Genomic DNA, 25,565 nt, shown 5'->3' on the forward strand with positions numbered 1-25,565 from the left:
TAGTCATGATAATTATATAAATGTTCGAGTATCACATTTCAATGTTTCTGTTTGGAAACAAATAATTTCCCATTAAATTTGAGTCTTTCAAATGTAATTTATTTAAATGTTGCCTGATGTTGTCGATGAGGTGTAGCCCTTTGACCCTTTGACATTGTTTTTTTGTCACATCAAGTTTGATAGTGTAGAAAAGGCTTAGTTCAAATGACTTTACCATTACTGTACCCTCCAAGCAGTAGGCCTAATTTAGTTTTTGCTTTCCGGTTGCCCTGTTTGTTTTATGACAATCATAATAAAATGGCTTGTCTTTATTTTTTAATATTGTTAAGTACCTAGGCCTACTAATAGAAGGTCTTTGAAAGGTGTTTAACCTCATAAAATACGTGAAGAATATTTTAACATAAGAGAGATTAATGAAAAATGGTTAGAGTAATTATAAATAATCACGTTTTGAAAGTTCATTACCTGAAATGATTTGTACAAACATTGCTGTAGGCCTATGTGATCCAGATTTAAATTTTTGATTTTAATCTGAGATGGAATTTATTAATTCTAATTTAATGTGTTTAAAGTCTGCTTAAAAATTCCAAGGGCTACTCAATTTTCCTTTACTACAGTACGGTATACATCCAGTTTTATTTTCAACCAACAGCAAGTAGCCATGACCGAGTGGTGATAATGCTTACATACCCCTAAAGTAATCTGGGTTCCAGACGGAGTTTTGTTTTGATATTAGTAAAAAAGATAAAAACAATTATCGCATGGCGTTCATACGTATCTACTTGAGTTTGGATACTCCAAAAAAAAATCGAAATAAAAACAAATAGGCCCTAAATAAAAAAAAGACAATGAATACAGACTTGAGGCAAGTCTAACATACCCCAGGCAAGTTTAAATTCTGCCGATTTAGAGCTCACTTTATGGGTAGCTATAGCCTTATATTATAAATACGGCCTACTTTTTTCCCCTCAAATTTTGCCAAACTTCTACCAACAAAGGCAGTCCGAGTTTTTAAAAGCGATAGGCCAGAAATCTGAGCAGGATACTTATTGTCTTTTTGAACAATCATATTATGTGTAAACAGTCGTGGTCGAGCGGTTAAGGCGATAGACTAGAAATCTATTTCTAGGTTAGAATCCTGCCGACTACGAATTATTTTACAAGTATTTTCTTGTGGTTTATGAGATGAGGGTATTATTATTGTAGGGATACCTTGACGGCATCCGTCGGGTGTAATGTACTTTACATTACTATTTTTTCTTACTTACTTTTTTCTCAAATTTTTCAAAGCTACTTCTATCAACAAAAGGCACTCTGGGTATTTAAAAGCGATAGACTATAAAGCTATACAAACATGAGAATGAATTTTATTAAATGTTTTTTCTTTGTCCTTTTAAACAATGACGGTAGTCGTGGCCGAGCGGTTAAGGCGATAGACTAGAAATCTATTGGGGTCTCCCCGCGCAGGTTCGAATCCTGCCGACTACGAATTATTTTTACCCTATAGCGTTTGTGCAATTTGATGCGTTTTCTTGTAGTTTTATTATTTTTTATTGTCTATTTTATATCAACCAAAATAAATTTCCATTGTAAGTGGACCAATAACATTTCTTGAATGTTGGGTATAATTTTGTTGTGTATTTGGTCTATCCCCATCAATATAAAGATATTTAATTGTAAAAAAATATATATTTATTTGAACTTACACCTTTTAATCGGTGGCACTTAATCAATGACAATTGGTGCGTTCGTAAGTAAAAGTTACAAATTCACAAACTTAACTAAACAAATATGTATTGATGTTTTAATTTATCGATTTCAAATCAATTTTTCAATGTAACATTTATTCAATAATGGTAAGACAAATAATGCAAGAATAATAAACAATAAGAAACAGTAATACAATACAAAAACAAAAAAAGGTAAAAAAAGAGAAAGGAATGCCATCATTGGTGTTATGATTAGAAGTAAAAAACTTGTCTCACCATAACCCATAGAAAAAAAAAGAACTTAAACATTTTGATTTAGCTTTTTGCTTATTTCATTATGCATATTGCGATCCAGTCACTGTTCATTATTTTCAGTAATTTGACTTTCGATGAATATACGTTTGCTTATAGCATTAAGCTCTGTCTTCACTATCAAACTTTGTGACAAAAAAATGTGATGTGCCCATTGGACATGATGACGTCATATTACTACCATATTTGGGCACATCACACTTTTTTGTCAAACTAGTTTGATAGTGTAGACAGAGCTTTTATCTTCGTCATTTAATGTAATAAATGACACTTCCATCGATAGAAGAAATAAATATTATAAAGAGTCGGTCATGAATGTTCGAGTATCACATTTCAATGTTTCATGTTCGGAAACAAACAATTTCCCATTAAATTTGAGCCTTTCAAATGCAATTTATTTAAATGTTGTCTGATTTTGATGATAAGGTGTAACACTTTGACCCTTTTTATTTTCTAAAGCTCACTGTCTAAGGATACAAAAAACATTAATGACTTAAGCCTACAATCAGACGAGACGTCTGAACACCTGCTCACGATGAAGGCCTTAATAGTTTATGGCATTATATAATATTAACATATTACTTTTATATAATTTAATTACATTTTAAATTGATCTTTAAAAGTCGGTCTTTATGCGAATTGTGCCTATATTTTTTTATAAGCGTAAAGAACATTGAAATATGTGTTTTTTAGTTTTATTACCGGTGGGATATGGGCCAGATAGATTAGACTTAGGCGGTTCCTAAGTCTATTGCAATTGAGAACAGTGTTGTTTTTGGTCAAGAAAGAAAAAAAATTATAATAATTATCTTTATACTGAAAATAAATAACTACAGCAGTGCAATTTGATAAAAAAAATGGACAACCTTTCACACAAAAAAAGTAATGAATAGGCCTATATAAAAAATTTCAATATAAAATTTAATGACAAAAAGTGAGATCGACGTTTCGGTACCATCATAGAATGGTTCTATTGATGGTACCGAAACGTCGATCTCTCTTTTTGTCATTAAATTTTATATTGAAATTATATAGAAACGTCTATATAAAAAATGTTTAAAAAACAGTTCAAAGTTGTAGGGGGCGATATACTACTTTTAGCCAGAATTTAGATGGAAGTAAAATGATTTTGAAGAAGGAAGATAGAATATACTGTATAACCACATTGAAAAAGGGGTTGCGCAATATTATCTATATTTACGAGGTTTTAAAAATAAAGTTTAGGCCTAAAATAAAAGGCAACAAAATGATAAGGCATACTAAACTTAGCTAGCTAGGCCTAGGCGCTAGGCCTAGCCTAGGCCTAATGTGTATGAACTAACAGAATAGCCTTTTAGGCATGGATGGAGGTACAGTAGTAGTCCTGCCTAGCCTAGGCTCTCTATGTATAGTATGGTCGGGATAGCTACTGCCAAATTCTTTGCTACTTCCCTGAACTGAAGCATAACTAGGCCTCCTACTACTGGGCTAGTACTGTGGTGTGGTGATAGGATAGATAGGATAAGAAAGAGTAATAAATTAATATAATTTCAAATATTTAATATTTATTTCAGATGAATACCAGTGAAGTATGAAGAACGAAAGTACTATGAATTGTGATGCAACCCAAAAAAAATCTACAAAACAAGATCGTAAATTGGGAAAGAAATTAAACAAATGTCGTCATCTTCTGCTCAAGCATGAAAATATAAAGCCAAGCTACCATCCAACCAAGGTATGTCACTGTGATATACAGTAAGTGAGTAAGTAGGTTTTTGATAAAAGGTATTTAACAGCAGAAAAGATGAAAAAACTCACCTGCCAAGATAGGAACTCATAATGGTCCTTTGATCTTATGTCTGGCTGTGACAAATACCAACAGTACTGTACTATGTACTGTACATATTCTCCTCTGCGCTTGGTGTCTATTAAGGGTCGTGGTCCTGATCGTGTCAAAGCCACATAAATACTCTTTGATCTCCGGAGCTCAGTATCCTGTCGTTAGATTGTCTTGGCCAAACTCTGGTAATTTCACAGACTGGTGTTTGCATCCCAGTGTAAAGGTGATGTTGAAGGAGTATTAGTTTGTCAGTGTACAGAGTGAGAGATTAAAAACTATGTGAGGCTTTGTTGCCAATCTACCTGACCTTACTATTGATATTTCAAAATTTAGCATCCATCTCAATGCTATGCAATATTCCGCATTTAAATATAGCTATACTTCTAAAAATACAATGGCACATGAGTTTATTAAACTATTATACCATTTAAACCTTTCTATAGGATATATTTGTGGCAAATGGAGGGTTACTAAATCAAATTCAGCACCATGAAATGGTGGAGGTATTTGGACAGTACAGCGGATTGGACAGAGTCTTCATGGTAGAGGGCAAACCATACAGCTTTGTGAGCTTTAAAACATCGTCTTTTGCAGAGAAAGCGTTTAAATATTTGCAGGCTTTTGAATTGCATGACAAACCAGGACCAGAGAAGGTTGTGCTTTATCTTCTGTATGTGAATGATGGTATGTGTAATGTTATAGAATGGTTCTCAATTGGACGAAACACATATAAATGTAAGCCTACAGTGGCGTAGTGGCTATAAGCACTCACTGACTAAACCCAGGGGCCTGGAACTTATGGGGCAGTGGCCAGAGAAAAATTAGGCATTCAATTATGTCGAAAAAGGCTAAAAATTTCAGAGGCCTCCAGTGTTGAAGGGTCACTTAGGGTTCCTAAACCAGGGGCATCTGCTGTACACCAATGCTACAGTAAGTAATTTGACCAATGATGATGCGATTGTGAACCCTCTCTTGTGATTGGTCAACTCACTTATGTTTTGCCAAGGTTGTTGTGTTGCGTCCTAGTGGGAACCAAGCTTTGTATTATGTCTGTAAAGCTTGGAAATATGAATTATGATAATCTAAAACATTATTGTATTTGTCAGTACACACAGTGCATATAATTTAGTGGCAGGAAATTACATTATGCAAAGCGCCTCTAACCATTATTATAACATACTTAGCTTAATTTATATTTCCAAAATGACACTAACATATTACCTCCACCCACGTTCAACAAATAATTATGCAAAGCGCCTCTGACCATTATTTTAACATACTTGGCGTAATTTTTATTTCCAAAATGACACTAACACTTACCTCTACACAATAAGTATTATAATATATTATGGCAAGCGGCTGCAGCCATTATTATAACATACTTTCCGTAATTTATATTTCCAAAATGACACTAACACTTACCTCCACATCAATAAATATTATAATATATTATGGCAAGCGGCTGCAGCCATTATTATAACATACTTTCCGTAATTTATATTTCCAAACATGGCACTAACACTTACCGCTCACAACAAGTATTTTGTAATTATATCTACAGTTTATTTTATTTATTCTGCCAAGTTTAATTTTCTTTGCAGTTCCAGCATATATAAGGAATATCCCAGATACAAGTACTTTACCCCCAGGTCTGCACTTAATTCAGGACTTCATAGATGAGGCCTTGGAACAGCAATTAGTTAGAAGCCTTCAATGGGACACTAGTACCCTTGAAACAGGTAGTGTTCCTTCAAACCAAGCTGACATTTTCATAGCTTTTTTCAACCTTTTTATTAATTATATAATTTTGATTGAAATTATGTATGTATATTTTATTATCAATCTGTAATTGTTGCCTTCCACTGTTGGTTGTAAGAATAAAGCCTATGTTTTACGTCCTCTACCGTTCATGTCTCTGTATCTACTTTACAGATCAAGTGCTTAAACAGCGAAAGGTTCAACACTTTGGTTATCGGTTCTGTTACGATACCAATGATGTTGATCGTGTCAATCCGCTGCCTGGTGGTTTGGGTGTATTATATCAAGGAATAGCTGATAGGATTTTAACCTCTGACCTTGTTAAATACCCTCTAGATCAGCTCACTATTAATCAGTACCAACCAGGACATGGTAATGTTCTTAAGCTCTGTCTACACTATCAAACTTTATGTGATGTGATATGACCATATATGGACATAATGATGTCATGTTGGGCATATCACTACCATATTTCGGTGCATCACACTTTTTTTGTAAAACTAGTTTGATAGTGTAGACAAAGCTTTAGAACTGAAAAGTTATATTTTTTTATACACATCCAAGAGCAAGTATCAGGATGGATAATCCTATATTGTGTTTATATAATCTCATTTGATTTTTGAGGTGTAGGAAATAGGTTAAAAATGGTTGTATAGGTGCTGGTGAAAGGCAGGGGGAAAGGCCCATGATGTAGCGCTCCTAAGGACCTTCCAAAGCCAGATAGTTGAATTGGGCTGCTCATGCTCTGGGGACCCTGGGGTTAGTTAGCGCTCATAACCGTTATGCCACTGACCATAATCTTTTTATCTAAAATTTGAACTACTACCACTTTTCTTTTAGGAATACCATCCCATGTTGATACTCACTCTGCATTTGAAGATGGTTTCTGTTCATTAAGTTTAGGCTCACAGGTTTGTTTCCAATGCCTTCATCCCTCCAGCTCTTCTATTACTGAATACTGTTGTACCATAAACATACTGAAACTAATAAAATCACTTAATAATAATTCTGCAACAAAATGTCCTCTACAGGTAGTGATGTTGTTCACCCATCCAAGTGGTCGCCAAGTACCTTTGGTTTTACCGCCAAGAAGTCTGCTGGTTCTCTCTGGTGAGGCACGCTACCTCTGGTCTCATGGGTAAATAGAAATTTCTACGTATTTATTATCTTGGCTTTCTCTGTTTATATAGTATGTACAGAGGCAGGTTTCATTTTTGTGATTTGAGTTAAAGGTCTTTATAAGCCAATCAGCATCAGGTAGAGAATACTTGTCCTATTTAAAATGTTGCATTTACAGTACTTGTATTTCTTCGTGTAGAATAATATCGAGAAAAAGTGATGTAGTACCAACCAAAGACGGGTTAAGTGAGGGTGCCCTAACTGTTGTTCCAAGAGGTGTTCGCACTTCCTTTACCTTCAGATCAGTGAAGTGGACTCCATGTAAATGCGGTAAGTTGCTTAGAATAGAAATCTCGTTAAGTAGGTGATAGCATGCATTTCATTAATAGGCTTCTTTAATAGAGTATAAGTTTCAAGGATTACACTAACATTAACAATTTGTCTTCTAGCATTTCCTGAAAGATGTGATAGCCAAGGTTATGTGAAAGACTCTGAGGCACTAAGTAGCACTTCTAAGACCCCAGTTAAGCTGCCAAGCACAGAGCATGAAGCAGCTACGTTAGAAGCCAGTCATGTTCACGATGTGTACGACAATATAGCGTCACATTTCAGCGAAACAAGATATAAGGCATGGCCGCCAGTTGTTGACTTCCTGCAGGGGATACCGTTTGGCTCAATCGTTCTGGATATAGGTGAGGAAGCGTCAAAATTCTGTTGTAACACAGTCATATTGTTTAAAAAAACGGTGTTTACTAAGCTGTGATTTAATGCATTTTTGTTAAACTCTGTCTACACTATCAAACTAGTTTGACAAAAAAAGTGTGATGTGCCCAAATATAGTAGTGATATGCCCAAATATGGTAGTGATATGCTCAAATATGGTAGTGATATGCTCAAATATGGTAGTGATATGCCCAAATATGGTAGTGATATGCCCAAATATGGTAGTAATATTCCCAAATATGGTAGTAAAATTACATCATCGTGTCTATATATGGACACATTAAATTTTTTTGTCACATAAAGTTTGATAGTGTAGAGAGAGCTTTGCTAAAAAAATTTCTTTTTTTAGGCTGTGGAAACGGAAAATATCTTGGAATAAATTCAAACCTTTATAAGGTAGAATATGTCACTGCATTTTTGTAATTAATTAATTGTAATACAAAATATTCTAAATGCAAATTATAATATTAACTAAATACAGTTCAATCAACATAAGTTTAATGTTTTTGATAGTTTGGATGTGATCGTAGTCGTAATCTTGTCAGCGTGTGTCGCGAGAGGTCGCATCAAGCCTTTGTTTGCGACTCGCTTTCCTTACCAGTTCGTGGCAATTCTCTGGATGTCTGCATTTGTATTGCCGTTCTACACCATTTTACAACTGCGGTAGGTTATGTTTGATTACACGCCATAACTTATTTTTTATTCAATACAATCCAATTTTCTTTATAATTTGTGGCATTAAGGCTTTAACATAATGAACTGTCAGTATAAATCTATAAAGCTCTGTCTACACTATCAAACTACTTTGACAAAACAAGTGTGATTTGCCCAAATATGGTAGTGATATGGATAAATATAGTAGTGCTATGGATAAATATGGTAGTGCTATTGATAAATATGGTAGTGATATGACATCATCATGTCCATATATGGGCACATCAAATTTTGTTGTCACATAAAGTTTGATAGTGTAGAAAGAGCTTGAGTCTATAAGGAATTGCTAATAATTATGCATACTTTGTATTGTTTGCAGGAGAGAAGATTACATGGCCTCAAAGAAATCGTTCGCGTTTTACGACCCGGTGGTAAAGCTCTGGTTACCGTGTGGGCGCTAGAACAAGAAAAGAATAAGAAAAAATCAACGTACTTAAAAAAGACAAAATCAGATGCCAAGAGTCGGTCAAATAAAATTGGTGCAATACAAGATAGAAAGATTGAGAATAAATTGGGTGTAGAAGATATAAATATTTCTAATTTAAATATAGAAGAATTATCGGATGACAAATTATGTTCCTCAGGAGGAGCAACTCAAGGTGATAAAATAGATTCCTTAAAAGTTTGTGGAGAGGAAGCAGGGACCACTTTAATGAACAGTTCTGATTTATCAGAAACTACTGGAAAATCAGAATCTGCTACCTCAGAAATTACCATCAATGAAAATGTAGCTAGCTTAGGAGATACTGGTGTAGAAGCACCTGTTAATTCCGACTTGAATGTCCACTCTAACAGAACTCAGTTTAAACAGCAAGACATGCTTGTACCATGGCATTTTAAAAAGCCAGGAGAGAAAGTGACGAGTGAAAAAGATTTTGAGGTGTACCATAGGTTCTACCACGTGTTTGTGGACGGGGAGCTCCAGTCTTTATGTTCAGAACTTTCTGATGTCACAATTGACAAATGTTATTATGTAGAAGGCAACTGGTTTATAATATTTCAAAAGAATTTTTAATAATTAATTATTATAAAGATGTAGATCAGAAAACAAAATGTGTCGTAGTTTTTTTTTCTGTTAAGATTCTTTATATTTGATATTAAATTAATTGTTCATACTGTATATTTTTATGCAACTCATATTGAAATTAAATAATCAAAAAATATTTAGTATCTTCTTTTGTATTATTTATTCCAAACAAATATGAAATAAAAAATTCAAAAGTGTATTAGCTAAAACTAGCGTTGATTTTACAATTGTTATACTGTATTACTGTACATTGTACAGTTAAACAAACTAGAGTTTGATGTCTTATCGCCAATGTAGTTAAATAAAACATATGTACAGTACCTCCAAGAAGGTGCTTACATAAAACAAAACATACAAAATATTTAGTTTTTGTGGAATTAAATATAATATAAAATATCCAATACTGTTTTTGTACTTTAATAGCATGTTAACAATAACATAAATGCACACATTTACATGAAAATAACATTAAAATTGCCACATGCCATCAGTACTGTATGTGTATACTTCAATAGTAACACACAACTCGTTTGAATTATTTAAGCCTTTAAAATGTAGCAAAAACATCCATATTTTGGGACTTAGCTACAGGGCATGGTAGTATGTGTTCCCTCCGACAACCATCACAGAAACTTGGCCTAAGAGCCTGGTAGGATGTGTAGTTCCCTGACATCCATCACAGGATTTCCAGATCAACATGCCTGACATCCGAGTTTATTTTCTGTAGAGAAATGAATATGATATAATAAACAATCATGCTTAATGATTTTTTCCAAATCATCACTTTTCAATACAATATTTGCATTGGTTATTGCGAATGACAACTGACCTTAATTTGTTTCTCGATGCGGTCAACTTCGACCCCAAGATTATCAATGATATTTTCACCATGACGAAGCATGAATTGTTCTAGTTGTTCCAAAGATTCAAACTCCTTCATATCCTGTAAAAAAAAATTTACAGTTACAATCTGATATCTGTCCATAAAACAATAATGTCTGCTTTTTAGAATATTGAATAAGAAATCATGCTATTTTTAAGAAAATAATATATTGTATATACACTGTATTTCATTCAAATATTTAAGTTTGTGAGTGGCTGAGCGGTTAAGACAGTGGAACCGTAATTACGTAGCCATAACATCGGCAGGGGTTCGAGGCTCACTCACTCCATGGTTCTGGTGGTAGAACGAGTCTTCTCGGATAAGGACTATAAACCGTAGGTCCAGTGTACACATCTAGCTCGTGTGCACTTTATAGAACCTAGTACATCTTTCGAGAAGAGTAGGGGGTTACCCCGGTGTACCCCGGTGTACCCCAGTGTATTAGTACACCACAGCCACTGATCACCAACTGGGCCCTCTGGGAGACCAGTCTTTGACTGAAGAGGTTACCCAGTATAAATATAAATTTCAATCAATTCAATCAATTACCTTTAACATAGATTCTATATCTTGTCCGTCAAGATATGACCTGGTCACTTCTTGTCCATCAAAGTCCACTTCAGCCTTGAATCGGATTTTATCCACCCCCATAACAGTGGCTTTCACATCATACACGCCTCTAAAATTATTTCATTACAAAAAATAAAATTGAATTATTTTAAGCTTAAGCTTGGTTCTGGCTAAGATTTAGAAGCAATGCAAGCAAGTTGACCAATGACAAGCAACAGTATATCGCTTGTGATTTGTCAACATAATATATCTGACTTATTTGTGTGTAACAAATAATTCATGATTTTGGGAAAACTTACCTGACCATAACATCATTTTCAAGTGCTTCACTGATGTGTGTCAACTGATCTTGTGGTATTGAGCGCCCTACCAATGCTTCTGTGTTGGTGTAGATTAGAAAAGTTGAAACCACTCCTGTAAAGAAAGATGTCAAAATGTTTTCAAAACGCGTGATGTCCCCAAATATGGTAGTGATAAATATTGATAGTGTAGACAGATAGTGTATAGCTTTAGAGAGTGAAGTAGAAATAGCCATGGGTTACAACCCTAGCACTATTTCATAATTGAACCATGTACCTTGGTATTGGAAGGAAAGTTGTTAACCACCAAGCAACAGCTTCTTTTTGGCTTCTAGAAGGCACAACAGTTACTTACCTAGAAGTCCTCCAATCACAATAGAGCCTACAGCATCGTAGACTGGACTCCCTGTCAAGGATGTTAGGCCCATACAGGTAGCTGCAACAGTTACTTACCTAGAAGTCCTCCAATCACAATAGAGCCTACAGCATCGTAGACTGGACTCCCTGTCAAGGATGTTAGGCCCATACAGATGGCTGCAACAGTTACTTACCTAGAAGTCCTCCGATCACAATAGAGCCTACAGCATCGTAGACTGGACTCCCTGTCAAGGATGTTAGGCCCATACAGGTGGCTGCAACAGTTACTCCAATGACAGCTACAGTATCTTCTAGTAACACTACATTTACACTTGGGTCTTTACTCTGTAGAACTTGGATTGGAAGTATACGCAAATTAGAAAATGTATGTGGCAATATTGCTATAACAGGGAACAAAGTAACATTGTAACAGACTAAAATCACATTTAGCTGTTTAAAATAAGGGATGGTAATATGGTGGAGGGTAACTGCTGTATTCAGACTTATATATATATCTTCATTCCATTTAGGAAAGTATTTGTTTCCATTCAAATATTTTTTAAGGGTTTTTCCCTTTAGCATATTTATAGAATACGGTCATAGGTCATCCAATAGACTATACAATGCAAACACAGAATAATCTTAACCATGTGATTTATTATTTTACAGTACTTACCATAATTCATAAAACCAATTTGTTTCTTTTTTGCTTGACCTTTGATATGACTAATTGCAGCCATCAATGTTGCTAAGTAAAGTACAAATTATGCAATTAGAAAATGTGTGTGTATGTGTTTGTATGTTACAAATACGAAATGCACTACATGCACCACAAATGGTACATAATGTGTACAAAAGTTTAAAAGAACTGATTGTCTTTTCAATATACAGTACACATTTCTTGTCATGGACAGATGTGCTAAACACAACATCGCAGAAACTAATATGCCACTCTCAGGTGAAACAAGCATTTAACATCTATATCACCTACAGTACACTAAAAACTTATTTTAAACCCAAATAATGAAATGTGTCGTAAATGTTACCGTACCTCCTTCAGAGAGAAAGGATCCACCTAATATACAGAAAGACCAAAGAAGTGATTCCATCTCCTGGGGATTAATAAGTCCCTGGATACCATGGTATATAGACAAGCCAGCACCAACACAAAAAATACCAACTCCACTTATTAAGGAGGATACATATCTCAGATTTGAATAGCCATACCTGTATATAAAAATATTGTATAATATTAGAATGGGTACGATGTGAAACTATCAAAGGTAAAAGCTTTGTTTACACTATCAAACTAGTTTGACAAAAAAAATGTGCAATGTACCCAAATATTTTTTTGTCACATAATGTTTGATAGTGTAGACAGAGCTTAATACAATCATGACAATAAGGCAGGAGAATATATGTAATAGAAATTCTTTTGAAAGAAGCAGTATACCGATTGACAGGTAAAAATCCCTTCCATCAAAGGGTGCAAGTCATCTCACCAAGTTGAGTCCATTTTCATTTTTCTATTAAAGAAAGGATGAACTTATACCCAAACAAGTGATATTTTAACAAATAGGCCCATGGGCTTATATTCAACATATACCAATGTGAATGGTATACTCACGGATGATCTGGGTTTGGTTTCTTTATAGACTGATTTATGCCGACAGCTAATATTGCTTGATTGCAGACGTCTGCTGCTGAGTGAATTGCTTCTGAGAACATACTGGCTGAACCGGAGTACAGCCACGCTAACAGCTTGAATCCAAAATTTGCTAAATTTCTAAAAAATAATAATATAATTTCACATATCAATACAATAACATACAATATAACATATGAAAATGAAAAATTCTTGACAGGGATAGCTTAGCAAAATACTTTGTTGTAACTCAGTTCAGTGAGCCAGTAGGTACAGTAGCTAGACCTAGACAGTTAATGCTGGGTTGTTGGCCGCTCGACACTTATGAGAGTTGAAATTAGTTTACAGTATGTGTCGTCCATATCTCGCGGAAATTCAGCACAGTTATGCTGCAATACAGGTTCTCTAGACTTTATAAAATTAGTCTGTCTAAAGTACCGTTAGACTAGGAACAAGTTTCAAATCCTACTTACATAGCAATGGCAAGCATAACAACTTTTCCTGTACCATCAAAAAATGATTCAGTTGGCTAAATGCAAAAGATAGAAAAAACAAAAACATTAAAATCATTCATCATCAAATTGCAACTAAGACACTAGAGTGACTAAGACACTAGTGTGACTAAGACACTAGAGTGACTAAAACACTAGTGTGACTAAAGACACTAGTGTTACTAAGTGTTACTAGTGTGACTAAGACACTAGTGTTACTAAGTGTTACTAGTGTGACTAAGACACTAGTGTTACTAAGTGTTACTAGCGTGACTAAGACACTAGTGTTATCTATTCAAATAAATATTCAAAAATGTTGATTTTGTATACAAAAATATTTACCTTATTAGCACCAAAGAAACTGTCATGTTGTTTGATGGCTTTCTTTAATAAAAACACATCTAAACAAAAGTCATTTAAAAATATGTATTATTTACAAATGTAGAAAAAGTTGTTATACATACGGTAAGCCAAGCAATGAAATGCAGGCCCTATTATAGCAATCAATATTTAAACACTATGATAGGCCTATTGAAGACTTTTATTAGTGGGCTTATCCCATCAATCTGAAATGCTCAGAGAAATTGGTTTTGGTTTTAACAGAATCTGTGTGTAGATTGCAGTGGCCTGCTTTAACCAATTTACAATATATAAATATAATGGAAAACTTACTTTCTTTTTGATCTTCCTCCTGCTGTTTCTTCTTTATTATTGCCCTATTGAGCGCTTCAGAGCTTCCCCATACCTCAAGAGCCCTGAAAATGAAACAAAACTATTTAATTCAGTTTTATTTGCATAATAAACAATGATTATCACTATAAAGCTATGTCTACACTATCAAACTTTATGTGACAAAAAAAATGTGATGTGTCCATATATGGACATGATGATGTGATATCACTACCATATTTGGGCATATCACTACCATATTTGGGCATATCACTACTATAGGTCTATTGGGCATATCACACTTTTTTGTGTCAAACTAGGTTGATAGTATAGATAGAGCGTTATATGTGTATAACTAGTTATAATTAATTCATACTTAGCCTCAACATCTAAACGCAAATAGACCATCAACGTTTGCTGATTGTCGTATGGACTTCTCCTCGCTGTCTTCCGCAAATTCTCTAAATCACTGTTGATAAATAATGCAAAAGAAAATATGAAACATTTAAATGTTTAATATGGACGGTTCTGTGTCTATGGGCCTAGTCCTTTACTTTCTTTCAGAAATTCTTATTTATTTTTTTTATTTGAAGGTGAAAACATATGTGTACCTTGATTTTAATAAATATTCCTTCATAGCACGAATAGCTGTGATGGTGGAATTGTCGCTATATTTACGGCTGTAATCCACTTTTTTGCGTCGAAACATGTAAGGCTTTATGATTTCTGAAGAATAAAAATATTAAAAAGTATGATACTAAATAATCTTATGATACAATTAAAATTATTGTGTGAATTTTTTCTCAATATTTTTTATTTACTTTTCAATTCTGCCTCACCCTCTGTTGTGACCTCTGGTACCTTATGTTGGTTTTCAATGTTATTAGTAAAATCATCATTTGTGCCATCTGGTGTTCGAGATGTTTTATCTTCTTCATTTGAGTCATTATTTGTGCCAGCTTTTAATGTTTTATCAGGATCGTCTGTGGGTGCTTTGTTACATAAAGTTCTTACAGCTTCAAAAACTAAAATTTTGCTATAGGTTTCTGGATACAGTATTTTAAATATATTCCCTATTGAAAAAAAGCAGAAACAAACTATCAATAAATTATCTAAAATAAATTTTAAATAGTTTAAATAAAACATAATTATTAATTCAGAAATGTTTGCACCAGACATATTAAGTATTAATAAATTTTGCAAGGAGTAAAATATAAATATTATGTAGTCATTAAAATAGTTTCAAATAAACTTTAAATTATTAATTCTGAAATGTTTACACCAGACACTATTATAAAAGATTTTAATAATTTGAATTTTAATAATATTAGCATTTATTATTAATTTTGTAAAGAGCAAAAGTTACACACACATAGCACACAGGATCTTTTACTAATTATTATTTTATCATTATTATTATTATTATTAATTAACGATATTTTGTAATTCTAACCTTTTGAAAAACTTGTGGTCGATATGTTTAAAACATGGCCTGTTTTTTTAACATTACTTTTAGAATGTATGTGTTTGTGAATATAGTTAGATTTAAATTTAATGGGATAATCACACACGGATAAATACATTTTGCTAGGCCTCCGTAGACAAGTCATACTAGCAGAGCTCGCACTAACGACATGGGAGAAGGATCGGTTTATCGACAGTACGCTCTGCGTTTGATTACGGAGGCCAAGGCCTAGGCTAAACATTGCCATTTTATTCCTTGTTTTGGTTAGCGATATTGAATTTTCGAAGAACTAGTGGCACGGCCGACATTATTTATCGTTATACTACCGATAAAACCACTTGAAACATTTCTAATTATAAATAAATATTGTATTTTAAAAAGTTGTCTTTCGCAATCGATCATCCGATCAAAATTTCCATCAATGGAAAAAAACAAAAACAAACCATTCAAAATTGCCAAGAATCAAAATAATACTACTAAAACCAATTAATACTAAATTCTCTTAAAAACTAAATATAGTAGTTAATACTTCAACAGAACATTATACAATATTTGTGAGTAATATATTCAATCATTATAAAGTGATTTCTAAGGATATTTAAGTAATATTTAAAATAGTTACACACACATTAAAACAATCCATGAAAATTCCTGGCAATCTCCAAAATAAAATACCAGCACAGCGCCCTCATTAGTAATGTTTACATTCATTGGTTTTTCATCGGAAACAGAAGTTTCGCACAGATTTCGAACCTACAAAAGCTTCTGTCTTAGATGTTTTGCATTCATTTTGGAATAAATGATGATTTACATTTAAACACCGTTATTTTAAGACTGTTATAAACCAACCTACAATGATTATCCGGTAGTTTTACAACAGCAGGTAGGGCCTAGGCCTAAAAATGCTCTGAATGAAGTGGGGCGTGTGTGTGTGTGAAAGGTAAAAAGGGGAGCAATGTATGGCTCAAATGTCAATGAGCATGGTGTCGGTGAAAGTTTTCTATATTATGCCCAATTTATAATCATTCCGGCCCAAATATGGTCGTAACCGGAAATGTATGACAGTCAAAATCGCAGGTATAATAATGGGATATGTTTTGTTATTGTTAAACATACTGACAGTCTAAATTAAATTTTTTTTTTATTTAGTAGAACTAATATAATAATATGTCAATTGATTAAAATTGTTTCCTGAAGTAAAGGAAGCATTTATCTCCATGTTCTGACTGAGTCTACAATTCATTACAAAACAGTAGACTACTGTTAGTAAAAATCTATGTTATAATATATACTGAAATTGATTATACATAATGGGTTTTTAATTAATTACGTTCTGTGATGGATCTGAAATGTCAATCATCTTGTTTTTTTGTCATTAAGCTTTATTTCAGAAATTATTTTAAAATTAAATTTAAATGTTTAATATTTTTATTTTTTAAAGATTTAATAGGTCTAAAAAATGGACACCACACCCCAGCCAGATGAATCTTCTCTCGGTGACCTCATTAAAGAGTCGTTTGTCCTCATCCTTACTCTCTTCTTTACTACCATATGGGTCGTTTACATCACATACTACAACTCTAGGGTTTTTGCCATCTTTATCACTGCTGTTCTCAACAAGTTTCACAGACATGGAAATATACACATAGGTACACAAATTGTTTTTTTTTTTTTTACTTTCTTAAGTAAGATTTCAATAGTATAATTACATATAGACAAAGAATTAGTCTATAATAAATGACAGTACTGTATAAATATAAGTGTCAACATATATATATAGTGTAACAACCACAAGTATGTAAATTTGGACTAAAATGTAAAGATTTATTTGGCTCTCAGCTCACTAAATATGTGGTTTTTGTTGGGTTTTTTTTGCAAGAAAATAATTTAAATTTAAATTGTAAGAGGTATATAATTAAATTGATAAAGTGTAATTCTTGAAGAACTATTAAAATTATAATTTATGTTCCTATTAATAGTTTCACTTACTTAGTCACTTTGTTGCTAAGCAACGTCATTACTGCATTTTTTGTTAACTCTTTAGTTCAATTAATTTGCTTCCTGTATAACAATCCAGAAATGGAACACAACACTATATTATGTATTCTATGATAAGTAGCTAAAATTAAATTTACATTTAATTAATGACTACATTTTTTTTCATGATTAGGTTCAATTTCAATATCAGTCCTATCAGGCAAGTTAATGTTTCGTGATGTTGCATACATTACAAATGATTTTTCAGTCAGGTAAAGTAACAAACACATTTTTATTCATGAATTTTGATTAATAGACAAAATTTATAATTGCAATATGTTGTCATGATTTTATACATTGCAACAATATGGAGACACTAAAGTACATACAGTAGTAATATGCACACACTAAAATACATAGTACTTAATTATTTATATTTTTTAGAGTGCAAGATGGTTATGTTATTTTTCGTTGGTGGAGGATTTATAAGCCGAGCAGTAATGAAGAAGGTATGTGAACTGAGTAACCCAACAATCATTAAACAGTTGATTCTTCAATTATATTAACATCATCGTTAGACAGAGCACATCCTACTATTTTGTGCCATTTATTCTTGTCGTGGGCCAGGTGTGTCTCAAGTGGGCCAGTGTAATTTATACTGTTTTCAAGTTATCCTGTATCATTTTTGCCCATATTTTTTGGGGTCTTTCAACATCTTTTTACTTTCTTGTTATCTTACCCTAGAGCTAGTATTCTTCAATTATGCCACAAAATCAATCTTTTTTATGAATTCATGTGTGTTTTTTTTTCAATCAATTGTTTTCCTTTATCTAGAAGGTTCTCAGGTATCTACACGCTTAAATATTTTGCTGAATGGCTTTGAACTGCATTGTTATAATCGCTCAACACTCTACGCAAACCTTGAACATTTATTTGGTCTGAGTGTGGACACATTTCCTCCGGAAGAACCAAGTAACATTGACAGGTAATAATTGTTTATTAATTTCCACACAACATTTTGTTGGAACAGTACATTGTACATACAAAATCTAATATAAAACATTACCATGTAGAAGTTGTGTCTTGATCTATCTGTATTTATTTTTAGCTCCTCCTCATCAGAGTTAGAGACCAACCGTCAAGACAGCTTATGGAGAGATTTCTTTGGAGTTATTAAGGTTGATATATTCACTGTAAGTTCTAATTTTATCCTTAAAACATACTGAAAACTAATCAGACATTTTTATTTCAGAAGACGTTGTTTTTACAATATTTGAAATATCATATATTAAGAGCACTTGATATTGTTGATAGGCATCTATACTGCCAAATGATATACTGGAAATTTATATTAATTTGTAAACGGTGAAGATCAATATTTTAAAATGACATCTTACCCTTAGACCATTAGGGCTTTCATTGCATTGCTAAATTGTTAAAAATGACACTTATTATATACATTACTTCTCTAACTTGGACCTCCTGTATTAAGGCCTTTTCATTAGACATTTAATTTTTAAAAAACCAAACCAAAACATTAAACAAATTTTGGATGGGAGATATTAATAACTTTTTCTCTCCTTGTTGCACTGTTTGAATGTATTCTAGGGTCATATAGTTTTTGGTAACAAATTGACACCAACGGTGCTTCGGATAGGTGCCGAAGAGACGCACATAACGTACACCACCAAGGCTGCCTCGTGTCCACATGACGAGTACTCACACGACATTAAATGTAAAGGAGAAGGCCTGAAAATCATGTTCTCACCCAGTCCTAGGTTTGAAGGAGAGCAAGTTGAGTAAGTTCATTGTTTTGTTTTTGCAAAGGCATTACCCTGTCTAGTGTGAACAGACTTTATACAAAGACTCTTTCAAACTTTGTTTGCACCATCTGGTTTGAAGTGTGATTTTACATAAAGCTCTGTCTACACTATCAAACTAGTTTGACAAAAAAGTGTGATGTACCCAAATATGCTAGTGACATGCCCAAATGTGGTAGTGATATGACATCATCATGTCCATAACATTTTTTGTCACACAAAGTTTGATTGTGTAGACAGAGCTTAATAAGAAAATTGATTTTTCTGGGATAGGGGGTAGAATATTCAAAGCAGTATGATTACTGTTATTTATATTAAGTATAGTAGATATAACAGCTGAACTTTCATCCTCATGTCATTTTTTAATTTAATTAATCTGTTTTTCTTTCTTTGTTTTAGTCCACCACGGTTTATGGGTGAGGGATTTGTGGTTTTGCAGTCTAACAATTTTGATGTGCATTATTTCTATGATGAACCAGGTATGCTAAAAGGAATTTATTAAATTATATTTATCATTATTTATGATTATAAATATGTTATATATTGCTAGATTCACACCATCTTTTTTGTTGTATTCTTAGCTTGTGTATGTATTTTATGGATTATGTCATGCTTTTTACTTCAGTTACAGCAGTAACTAAATATTTTTACCTCAATAGTGTATGATTTTAGCAGGGAAGTGTGTATTTTCACTCTTCCCTGGATTTTCGTTTGTTTCAATGCAGAAGCTTATAAGGCACTGCAATAAACAATATGTATTATTAACCAAAAAAATAGAGCTTGCTAAATAATTGCATAAACAGATTAAAACAAAATATAGTTACTGCAGTAACTACAGTAGAATAATTTTGACATTGTCTCTTATTGATTGACCATTCTTAGGTTATGTGAAAGAAGGACAAGAGAATGAACCACCACCAGTATTGACAATGCATCTGACTTGTGGTAAGGCTACAACAATCAGTTATGGACCCTGGGCAGACAGACAAAGGTATGTTCAAGTTCATCTACCTCTAACAAGTTCTATTCAGTATATTCTTTTAAATTTTATGTATTTAGGTACATGTGGCCAAAGGATTACAAATAGTAAATACTGTAGATCACTGTCCTATTAGATAGGTGGTAATCCCCCTGATACAGGGGCTATTTTGTGAACCAGTTCACTGAGGTAATCTACTTTTATTGAATGATGAACTGGGTTCTTTAAAGTGTACATGGACAAACTGTTATTAGTGGTTAGTCCTTATACGAGAAGGGTGTTCAATCACTCTCCTATCAGATGAGTGATGATCCCCTGAACCAGTTCACCAGGGTAACCCCCTACTCATCTCTATTGGGTCTACTCTAAGTGCACAAGGACAAACCTTATCCGAAAAGGGTATTCAGTCACATGGTTCTGGGCAAGTTAAAGAATTGTACACATTTTAAATTGCAGAGATTTTCTTCAGAAGGTGTTCTACCCAGCTGATTATAAAGTACTAGAGAAGACACCACCGGTGAACGTTGGTGAAAAGAGGAAGGCGACATTGTTTGATTTTTACCTCAACATGGTGGAGGAAAATACACTAGACATTCTCTTTACCACAGATTCAGTAGGTCAAGGGTCATCATAATGATTATAATATTTAAAAAAAATATTCTAATATTTATATACAGTCTGTATACATGTTATATTGAGCAATCCAAAAAGGTTAGATAAAGTCTGACTGATTCTTAACTGTTAAATACTTAATTCTTGGAGTAGTTTTAGCTAGTACCCTGTATAAATATATATTCAAACGTTTTGTTTCCTAGGTAACCGATGCAATTCACATCAGTACTGGTAAGGGCTCATACCTTGAGACATCATTTCCATTAACAGTTGAAGAAGATGGTTACAAAACGGAGGTCAAAGGTCAATTATTTAATGTGGAAGCTACTACTAGTCTTGCATTCAGCCGTTTTATAGAAACTGAAGCATTAGAGGTAAAACTGAAAGAGAAAATGACCAGATATATTATTCTCTAATAGTTAGTTGCTTATAATGATAAATAACTTACATTTTTTTTTCTTCAGTATTCCATTGTAGTTGAACACCCTTTAGTATGGAATCATCATCAGAACTGGAAAATAAACCTGGACTTCAGTCACACATTAGTACATCTTATATACCAACACAAACTTTTCCTAACAGGTGAGTCTAAAGCTCTGTCATACTATCAAACTAGTTTGACAAAAAAAGTGTGATGTGGCCAAATATGGTAGTAATATCATCATGTCCATATATGGGCTCATCACATTTTTTTTGTCACTTAAAATTTGGACAGAGCTCACAAATGTGTTGAGGCTAACTATACAATTCATTTATCTGTAGTTTTAATCATTAGTTAAACCACAAAAAAATGTCTGAAACACATCTAATATTTTCTTTATTTGTAGATCTGCTCTCTGATTGGTCAGGCAAAGGTTTACAAGACTTGATGTCATTTGTCCCATACACCATGCATCTTAACTGTACATTGAATCAATTTGAGCTTAATCTTATGTGCAATGAATATAATTGGATGGATTGTACTTCACCAAACCTCAATAATAGTAAGTACTGTCTACTGTTGGTAGTGGTAGAGAGGGAAGGTGGTAATAGGGTGATAGTGGAAAGTGGTGCTAGGAAAGTTGTTACTTGTGACAGAGAAAAGGTCTGGAGGAAAAATGGTGCTGGTGACAGAAAAAAATCTGGAGCAGAAATGGTGCTGGTGACAGAGAAAAGGTATGACAGAAAAAAGGTCTGATGACAGAGAAAAGTTCTGGAGGAAAAATGGTGCTGGTAACAGAGTTGATATGTTATGTTACTAATTATGATGATCCAATTTTAAATATCGCACGCATATGACATATTTGCCAAGCTTTCAGTTGAATTGGTGACTTTTTGTGACTGCTATTTTGGTATTATAATTCCCATCATTTGTTATTATCTTTCTTCTTTATAGCATGCATTGCTTTCAATGGAGAGCAGATGGACATTTCACTGGTTCTTCCGTTCTCAGACTTCTTACCTGTAGTTGTTCCTGTCAAAATTATTTTTAAAGTAAGCTAATTTTCAACATAATGTTTGTTCGGTATAAAAATGTTTGCACACACCCATACACATGAAGTATCAAAATGACCGAAATTGTACTAGGAAGGTTTTAAATATATTTGAAAACTGCTGTTAGGGGAGAAATGGATTGGCAGTAACCTAACCCTGGTTACTTATAAGAAATACTTGGCATGTGACCTCATTTTTTTTGTAGAGAACACCCTAGGGTAAAATAATATGTTCCCTAAACTCATTTTGTTTATTGGTGTAGGTTGGACCAGTGACTGGGTATTTACACATTCCAGAGAGTTTTACCAATTATCATACTTTGATTGGTATTGATCAAGCCACCAAGAGCCATGTGGAATGGCCTGTACCACGCCCAGATTGGGCCTCCATTACAAATAAGTAAGTGCTTAAGTCTACATATATAAGCATTTTATATACTGTATATAAAGCTCTTTATACACTATCAAACTTGATGATGTCATATCACTACCATATTTGGGCATATCACCACCATATTTGAGAACATCACACTTTTTTGTCAAACTAGTTTGATAGTGTAGACAGAGCTTAACAATAGTTTTGTGGTATACCATGTTGGAGAAATAAATTTGAGAATGTCTGTCCTTGGAATCATTTTATCACTTTTTATCATGTTTATTCGCTATTACAATAACTCTACAAATTAACCTTTCTTTAAACATTTCATTTTGTAGGCCTGGTTGGATTGAATGCGCCTCAGTGCCTTACTTAGGTTTAAGCATCGTCTACTCCTACCATCCTGTCCCATCATCTGAATGCGTTCCACTTTTGAAAATATCTGACTGCAAAAATGGAAAACCATCAATAACAGTTACCAAAATAGGCAATAAGTTACACACGACAAACAGGAGACAGCCCCGCTGGCGGGAGGTTGTCGAACCCGGTAACCTACCAGCGGACAATATGAGTCTTGAGCTTGATATTGGTCCGGCCGTTCTTGTGGCTTATGGGTCAATTCTGAAAGCGGTTTTAGCATTGAAGGTAACCATGCTATTAAATAATGTATTTGGTAGCTTAATTCAAATTTGTTTTCATATTTTTTTTTACACCATTTCTTCATTTCTTCAACCAATTTATCATCAATTTTCAGGAAAATTATCTTGGTGTAGATATTGATTACATGGATCTAGGACGCCCTCTGGAGACTCAACCAATCCAAAAGCCACTAGATAAACCCGAAGAACGAATTGTGAATCCTCTTAGTTTGCGCCCCCTACAAGTGACATTTGCGCTTACTGTACATACCCTACAAGCATATTTACCGACAGTAAGATTATATTTTTTAATTTCTAAAAGTTTTTTCCACATTCACAATATTGTATTTTCTACAATAAAAAAAAACAGTTTTGACACTTTTGTGGCTAAAGGGAAGTATTTTTAATCACTAAAAATGATAAGGCATAGTGGAAAGCATGTAGAAAGCATTACCAAGTTCCATTACACAGTTTTAAATTAAATTTTTTCTTCCAACATTAGTTATACCAGCCTGCTTACTACCACTATTTCTTCTCTCAGCTTATATTATAATAGATTATATTAGATTGTGATCATGTGTAATGGGATACATCAAAAGAATATTATGTTTTTTCAGCATCTTTGTAACCAGACTAATGAATGTCTGATACTGAACATGGACAGGCTAGTGGTTGAAGCACATAAAGCTTATTTTCAAACCAGATTACAGGTGCTACTGTCACCTGTATCTCTACATATTGCTAAGCATAATCAGGTAGGCACAAGTCCAAATTCTTGTTCTATTACAGTTATTTAAAGAGGTCTTAAACCGTAGCCAGTCATTTTACAGGATAGTGAGTTTGAATCTTTCTGGCTATGAACTTGTACCTCCAAAATTCATTCATATTATTATTAATCGCTTCTAAAATTATTTATATGTTTATCTCTTGCAGGATGTTCCACAAGATATTCCAGACTGTAGTAGCAATAAGAATGGTTTTTGTCTGTCAGGTTTACAGCTCCGAGCACATGCAATGTTTTCAGACGAAGGCCTACCCCCTGAGGTAGATACTGTGGAGTATGCATGGCTCGTTGAGCTCCAGCTAGGCCTGCTATCAGGACAACTGTCGCCAACACAGGTACTTGCAATGTTCTATTATTAAAAGTTGATAACTTTTAAACTGAGATTATAGATTCGTAGTACTCGTTTTCTCTAAAGCTCTGTCTACACTATCAAACTAGTTTGACAAAAAAAGTGTGATGTGCCCTAATATGGTAGTGATATGTCCAAATATGATAGTGATATTTTCACTCATTTTTGTATAATTTATTATTTTGTATGTTTCAATTTTGTATATTTTTATTGGTCTAGGTACATGCATGTAAAAGTTACCCACAATCTGGCCTTTGGCCACTAGTGGTAACTTGTGGCATGGTGGTGTCTAATGTTTTTGATGTTTTATATGAAATAAAGAATAATAATAATGATATGACATCATCATGTCCATATATGGGCACATCACATTTTTTGTCACATACAGTTTGATAGTGTAGACAGAGCTATACATTCAGATGATAATTTGTAGTTTTTTTTAAACTTTATAATGATTTAGTAGTTTAATGTTTAAAACATATATCAAACAAAGATGTAGTATTTATATATTCTTTAGGCCTTGGCAGTTACCTCATTTGCCGAGACGTTCATTATGCTTGTGACAGACAGTGAGAACACCCTCGAGCAACCAATACGGGATGTCAAGTGCGTTCATCAAGTAATACAGACAGCCTGCAGAGTAAAGGAGAAAGTTTACCCAGTGCCGTGTCCAACAGAGGGCCTGCTCAAGTACCGCATGACAAGGGTGTGGTTGGAAGGCTTTCACATCTGCCTGAAAGAGGAAGACTCAGTTCTAGCAATTCAGGTTTGTCAAACAATTTTTATTGATAACTGAGCTGACATAAGGCCAATTTACACAGACGAGTGAGTGGTAACGGTAAGCGGGAAAACTGCGTAGCTTGTCCCACGTAGAATCTGTATCTATCCTGAGTGGAAACCTGCTCGTTTGCGTTGTATGTATCTTGGTCATATGGAATAACTGTGTAAATTGGCCCTTACTGTATATGAATATAATGGCTAAAATTATTATTTCATCA

General features: G+C 33.7%; 4 protein-coding genes and 1 non-coding gene across 11 annotated transcripts in view; 4 read left to right on the forward strand and 1 right to left on the reverse strand.

Annotated features, from left to right (window-relative positions):
* Positions 1-1,406: 1,406 nt before the first annotated feature.
* Positions 1,407-1,488, forward strand: Trnas-aga (transfer RNA serine (anticodon AGA)). The gene has a single exon. It is a non-coding gene; the product is annotated as a tRNA-Ser (tRNA).
* A 1,644-nt stretch (positions 1,489-3,132) lies between these two features.
* On the forward strand, positions 3,133-9,283 carry LOC140050312 (tRNA (carboxymethyluridine(34)-5-O)-methyltransferase alkbh8-like). 3 transcript variants are annotated; one of them, XM_072095441.1, is made up of 12 exons: positions 3,133-3,197; positions 3,575-3,735; positions 4,284-4,524; positions 5,442-5,579; positions 5,773-5,970; positions 6,439-6,509; positions 6,630-6,736; positions 6,917-7,047; positions 7,167-7,409; positions 7,790-7,836; positions 7,954-8,103; positions 8,474-9,283. In XM_072095441.1, the coding sequence occupies exons 2-12, from the start codon at positions 3,592-3,594 to the stop codon at positions 9,167-9,169; spliced, it is 2,166 nt and encodes a 721-aa protein (XP_071951542.1). In that variant the 5' UTR covers positions 3,133-3,197; positions 3,575-3,591; the 3' UTR covers positions 9,170-9,283. The 3 variants fall into 3 exon arrangements, with proteins under 3 accessions (XP_071951542.1, XP_071951544.1, XP_071951545.1); XM_072095443.1 differs by having other exon boundaries at positions 3,182-3,225; XM_072095444.1 differs by lacking the exon at positions 3,133-3,197 and adding an exon at positions 3,253-3,370.
* A 97-nt stretch (positions 9,284-9,380) lies between these two features.
* LOC140050313 (proton-coupled zinc antiporter SLC30A9, mitochondrial-like) lies at positions 9,381-15,969 on the reverse strand. 2 transcript variants are annotated; one of them, XM_072095446.1, is made up of 15 exons: positions 15,549-15,969; positions 14,935-15,168; positions 14,707-14,821; positions 14,472-14,564; positions 14,099-14,181; positions 13,769-13,827; positions 13,409-13,464; positions 12,918-13,076; positions 12,342-12,517; positions 11,967-12,038; positions 11,485-11,643; positions 10,934-11,048; positions 10,614-10,743; positions 10,011-10,124; positions 9,381-9,902 (listed from the first exon to the last, which is right to left on the reverse strand). In XM_072095446.1, exons 1-15 carry the CDS (start codon positions 15,805-15,807, stop codon positions 9,858-9,860), a joined length of 1,869 nt encoding a protein of 622 aa, XP_071951547.1. In that variant the 5' UTR covers positions 15,808-15,969; the 3' UTR covers positions 9,381-9,857. The 2 variants fall into 2 exon arrangements, with proteins under 2 accessions (XP_071951547.1, XP_071951546.1); XM_072095445.1 differs by having other exon boundaries at positions 14,917-15,168.
* Positions 15,970-16,288: 319 nt separating this feature from the next.
* On the forward strand, positions 16,289-23,987 carry LOC140049907 (bridge-like lipid transfer protein family member 1). The gene is made up of 18 exons (XM_072094861.1): positions 16,289-16,443; positions 17,002-17,209; positions 17,731-17,809; positions 17,982-18,046; positions 18,372-18,522; positions 18,646-18,730; positions 19,146-19,336; positions 19,757-19,836; positions 20,240-20,348; positions 20,793-20,949; positions 21,152-21,322; positions 21,413-21,530; positions 21,776-21,931; positions 22,324-22,421; positions 22,684-22,820; positions 23,135-23,441; positions 23,551-23,727; positions 23,937-23,987. Exons 2-18 carry the CDS (start codon positions 17,020-17,022, stop codon positions 23,985-23,987), a joined length of 2,322 nt encoding a protein of 773 aa, XP_071950962.1. The 5' UTR covers positions 16,289-16,443; positions 17,002-17,019.
* A 48-nt stretch (positions 23,988-24,035) lies between these two features.
* The window catches only part of LOC140050314 (bridge-like lipid transfer protein family member 1), a 28,007-nt gene continuing 26,477 nt past the window's right edge, over positions 24,036-25,565 (forward strand). For all 4 annotated transcript variants that reach the window (XM_072095447.1, XM_072095450.1, XM_072095448.1 and 1 more), the window contains exons 1-3: positions 24,036-24,189; positions 24,368-24,553; positions 25,085-25,333. In XM_072095447.1, the coding sequence (XP_071951548.1) occupies positions 24,040-24,189; positions 24,368-24,553; positions 25,085-25,333 (585 nt within the window). In that variant the 5' untranslated portion in view covers positions 24,036-24,039. The remainder of the gene's footprint in view (positions 24,190-24,367; positions 24,554-25,084; positions 25,334-25,565) is intronic.

Source organism: Antedon mediterranea, chromosome 5 (genome assembly GCF_964355755.1).
Source record: "Antedon mediterranea chromosome 5, ecAntMedi1.1, whole genome shotgun sequence".
Lineage (NCBI taxonomy): Eukaryota > Metazoa > Echinodermata > Crinoidea > Comatulida > Antedonidae > Antedon > Antedon mediterranea.